This window comes from Lissotriton vulgaris, chromosome 6, assembly GCF_964263255.1.
Source record: "Lissotriton vulgaris chromosome 6, aLisVul1.2, whole genome shotgun sequence".
Taxonomy (NCBI): domain Eukaryota; kingdom Metazoa; phylum Chordata; class Amphibia; order Caudata; family Salamandridae; genus Lissotriton; species Lissotriton vulgaris.
The window spans coordinates 786,787,220-786,792,271 of NC_141694.1; the positions used below are offsets into that span (position 1 = coordinate 786,787,220).

The 5,052-nt window shown below is 44.8% G+C and overlaps 1 protein-coding gene across 1 annotated transcript; it reads left to right on the forward strand.

Moving 5' to 3' along the window:
- The first annotated feature begins 1,839 nt into the window (after positions 1–1,839).
- On the forward strand, positions 1,840–3,189 carry LOC147707998 (uncharacterized). The gene is made up of 2 exons (XM_086925275.1): positions 1,840–1,921; positions 2,270–3,189. The coding sequence occupies exons 1-2, from the start codon at positions 1,840–1,842 to the stop codon at positions 3,187–3,189; spliced, it is 1,002 nt and encodes a 333-aa protein (XP_086781401.1).
- The last annotated feature ends 1,863 nt before the right edge of the window (positions 3,190–5,052 follow it).

Here is a 5,052-nt window from a genome sequence, read left to right on the forward strand (position 1 = left end):
ACATGAACTTGTTGCTGCGGGTCTCGGATGCCCGGGGCCCTGGCTCTCAGAAGTCTCTTGCACTGTAGTTGCCGTATATATGTTGGATAGTTTGTTGGTGTTATGGAGCACTCAGCTCAAGTGGCCATCTTGGTCGCGAGCAAGCTCAGCCCCCCAATTTCAGACCTACTTGCTTATCTGATGCTCGTTTATTTTTGTTCCCCATAATCTTATTGAAACTGGTTACACTAATGTTCCATTACGAATATTATTGGGAAATACTATTGTGCATCAACACGTTACTAAATTATGCTGCAAAGAAATGTTACCTGAAATTTAACAGTAGTTTAGCAAAATGTTTTTTTTCTGCTTTCATTTTTTTTAATGAACTTTTTATTTTGATAGCAAAGAATCATCAATCTTGCTTTCAAGCTTCTGCAAATATTTGTATCAAATCAGAGAGCCTTCTGGGAGCATCATGCATAGCCTCATATTTTTAAACTTTGAAAACATGTGTACACATTTTTATACTGGACCCACTGACAGTGGTGCAGCTGGAACTTACAACATTTACTTAGAGCGCTCACCCTAATAATAAAGGCTTTCAATTAATGACCCATCAATACAAGTTTGAAAAGCATTAACTTTTGGATGAAAATATTACCTTCACTGCAGACAGTGCCCTTCCCTGATCCATAATGTGGTACTGCAAACTGGCAGCCAAAGGGTTTGTGCTGCAGGGGGTTGGTCCTATTTGTCCCAAGGACAAAATACATATGAAAACGTGATGCCCTTGACCCGAAACAGTATGTCCTAGGCGTCGGGCTATTGGAATTCAACATCTCTGTCTGCCCCAATGTTTACGCCGGAAGGGATATCCTTTACTGTTTCCAGAAACACAAATCCCATACAAGGTTGATAGAATACCCACCTTTTCCCTCGCGCCCCAAGATCTGTGTGGTGAGGTTACTCAGAGCGTATGAAGCTATGACAGAGAAATTGAGCCCTCCAGGTACGGCACAACTATTTCTTTCCATAAACAATTGCTTAAACCAGTCTTGTTCTCCATCATTGCACAATGGGTGCGAGGGGTCATGGAGGAGGCAGGCATAGATACATTCATGGCTGGGGCGCACTCCACTAAAGGGTTATACGGGCACATGCATCAACGTATCAAATTGCGATTCCTTATTTGTGATTTTTAAGGAATCGCAAATAGGGGATCGCAATTTGGTATGCATGATTTTTTTCACAATTTTTTAGCGATTCGGTAAAAATCGCAATTTTTACCGAATCGCATGATTTTTGCGAATTCTTATTTGCAAATTCGTATTTTGCGAATTCGCAAATTGCGACAATGCACACATGCTGAATCACAATGAGATTACAACCAGGAAGGCAGGAGAGTAATTGCACACAGCTGCTCCCAGGTTTGAATTGGAGGTTTGGCAGTTGGAAGTTGGATCTCAGCCTGGAGGACCAGCAGCAGTGTGTGTGTCTGCAGCTTCTAGAGAAATGGCTACTGAAAATTCTGAAGCAGAACTCCAAGCCAGGAAAAGAAAAATTAAATTCAGTGACCAGGACCTGGAAATACTTATTGAGGAGGTCACTACGAGGCAGGACCAACTTTTTGGAAAACAATCTTTGAAGGTGCCTGAAGCAGGGAAAAGGAATCTCTGGCTTGCTATCCAAGCAAAGGTGAATGCTGTGGGTGTTGCACATCGTGATATAAACAACTTACAGAAACGCTGGTATGACCTGCACAGTCGTGCCAAGGAAAGAATAGCAACCAGGATGAAGTCTGCCAAAAGGACTGGTGGAGTAACCCCCAGGGATAGGCCCATTACCCCCCTGGAAGACATGGTTAAAGGAACAATTTTAACTGAGGCAGTTGTTGGAGTAATTCACATCGATACCTCAGAGCCTGTTGGACCTTCTTTAGGTAAGATAATTTGAAAATGTTTTTTAAAATGTGAAAAGTGATTGAAAGAGGCCTTAAAATTATCTTGGTGCTGCTTATTTTTCAATGCTCTCATCTAGTAGTTATTGTACATTTAAAAAACCTGTAAATTAACCATTTTAAGTCATGAAGCAGTGCATTATGGGAGTTGTAGTTTTTTTAAATTTAATATGCAATTGATCAGCAAATTTTCAAAAAATGAATGATAGCATGTTAGGAGACCAAAGTAGCCACGCAGCAAGTGATTTTTATTTGAAAATCAATTTTGGAAAAATAATCAAGTAGTGCAAATTTGATAGTAACACACTGTTTGCACTATTTCAATCATAGATACACAACAAGAAATAATTGAAAATGAATTTACAGAGTTTAATACTCAAGATGGACAAGACACAGATGAGTCAAATGCTGCAACTTCATCAACCTCAATTTTGGAAAGAAGTCAAAGACACAGAGTGCGTCAACTACAGCAGTCTGATAGTGATGAAACTCCAAATGTAAATGTCCCAGAACTGCAGACTGTTGAAACACCAGTAACCTCTAACCCAATGCAGAGCAGGCGTAATAGACTCCAACAGTTTTATAGGCGCTGGTCACATGCGTCACAAAGAGGAAGAGCTGTAGAGGAGAGCAGCATCGGCAGTGGTGTTGAGGATAAAATTCTTATAGTTCAGCGCCTACAAGGCAAAGATATTAGAGTCATGAAGGGAAAACTTGGTCACATAGACAAAGAGATTGGTGCAATGCACAACAGTATTAAATACATGGCAAATGTCATTGAGAAAGGACATAGAACAACATCAGATACGCTTGACCACATTGCAACATCTTTGGAAACACTGTGCATAGTAATACAGTCACAGCAAGGGGGAAGTGCTAAGAGGCATCTTAGATCAATGACCTGCATGCAGGGTCACACCAGGGGAATCTCTCGGCTTTCAAGCACTACTGCTCAACTCTGCAAGCAGACAGTTGCCATGCAACTGGAAATGAAACACATTTGTGGAGAGATTGCCAGGGGAATGGGGACACTCCATAATGTTGTAGAAAGAATACAAATAGATGCAGCACCTGCAAACCAGCCACAAATTGGGGGTAGTGATGTTGGCAGAAATGTCAGTGGCATAATTGACCCAGTGTTATCTGCGGCACGCCGTAGCAACAGGAAAAAAGACACATCAAGCGACATGCCTATGGGCAATATGATAAGTACAGGCAAAGCATTAGGGGTGCATGGACGTAAAAAATAATATGGTACCTTAGAAGTTAAATTTTTGTCAAAAAGATGACCATCTGATTTAAAAAGCATTGCTTTCAGCTTCAAAGTAAAGGCGATGAAACGTACTATTTGATCTAAAAGCATTAACATTTTTAGAGAAAACTGCATATACTTTAATTTCTGTGCAATAAACAGTTTACAGTCAAGTACCTGAATGTCTTGTGTATTTCTTACCTTTGTTAAAAGTAATGTTGTGTTATCTCTGCCCTTCTCCTTCTACCCTCTGCTTTGTCCGGTCCATGTAATCTTGCATGTGGTTGTTGAGGCTGATTATCATTTTGAGGTAGTACATCATCCAAATCCAGTTCAATGCCTCTTCTAGTGGCTAAGTTGTGCAACATTGCACATGCAGCAACTATTTTACAACAAATTTCAGGACGATATTGTAAAGCTCCACCAGTCTTATGTAGTATCCGGAACCTAGATTTCAGCACACCAAAGGTTCTCTCTATCACATTGCGGGTTGCTATGTGAGCATGGTTGTACTGCTGCTCTTTTCTTGTTGCTGGATTGAGATAAGGTGTTAATATGTATGACCTCACTGCATAGGCACTGTCACCTAAGAAGTAATAACAGATACAATGCATGAGTAACATGTGTCTAGAAGGCACAGGGATATGTAAAAATTAGGAAATGTATAATTACCAAGCAAATATCCATCTCCAAAATCACCAGCAAGCAGTCGTGTGTGGATGGCACTGTGTCTAAAAATATAGGAGTCATGGGCACTTCCAGGGTAACTTGCCACTAAGTCTGTGATGATAGTTTTGGAATTGCAAATTGCTTGTATGTTGAGAGAATGGTAACTTTTCCTGTTGCGGAAAATGTACTCATTTTCAGAAGGTCAGCAAATGGGAACATGTGTGCCATCTACACAGCCAATGACATGTGAAAAATGTGCCATGTTGTAGAAATCTACCTTGGTTTTTAGCAATTCCTGTTGTGTATTTGGAAATTTAATGTGATGCCTTATCCTTTACAACATGGCATTCAGAAAAGCATAAAAAAATCTTGAAAGGGGAAGTGGCTAAGATGGCAGCCTGAGCGGACGTGCCTGGCGAGGCTCCCCGGCCCTGAACCCAGTATCGCCCTCAAATAGCGAGCTTTAACCCCTGAAAAGTTTCCGAGGCGGCGACCGGAGGTGCAGCACTAGCTCCGGTGCTGTCGGATTACCGCTCTGTGCAGCGCTGTCGGCGGAGGCAGTGACAAGCGGAATGATGGCGGCGGATGAGGCCTGGCTTCTGGAGTAGCTCTGAAGCCCCTGGGTCACGAGTGGCGGGAGCGGCGGGCTGCCTGAAGGGGCCGGGAGCACCTGAACACACGCCGCAGGGGCCGAGACAACAGCTGGGCAGGTACACCTTTGGACTGCGGAGGAGCGGCCCGAACGTGCTGCGGGGGATGTCTGGTGGCGGCCGGGCGGGCTGCAGCGGCAATCGAGCCCCCGGCTCCGGGCCTGGTCCGCGAGGGAGCGGTGACCGGGCTTCAGCTCAAGAGCCTGGAGAAACTGAGAGCCCATTTGCCGGGGACTGGGGCACCGGGCCTGGTGAGCGGCGGCAAAGCCCCGGCGCCTGGGGTAGGGGAGAACACGGAGGTCTAGTGCCTTGGCCCTGAGAGGCCCCCGGGTCTGGCCGGAGGACGGGAGACACCGGTGAAAGCACCCCAGGCATCCACAGGTGAGGAGCGCACCCCCTCTGATAGCCGAACTGCTTCCACTGGGCACGGGGTTCCGAACTTGGCAGACTAAAGGAAAGGGGTGCGCTCCGGCTGCATCGTGCGAGAGGGGGGACCATCGCCATCCTGCATCAGGGGGCGGTGGCCGGCCCATGGGGCTCCC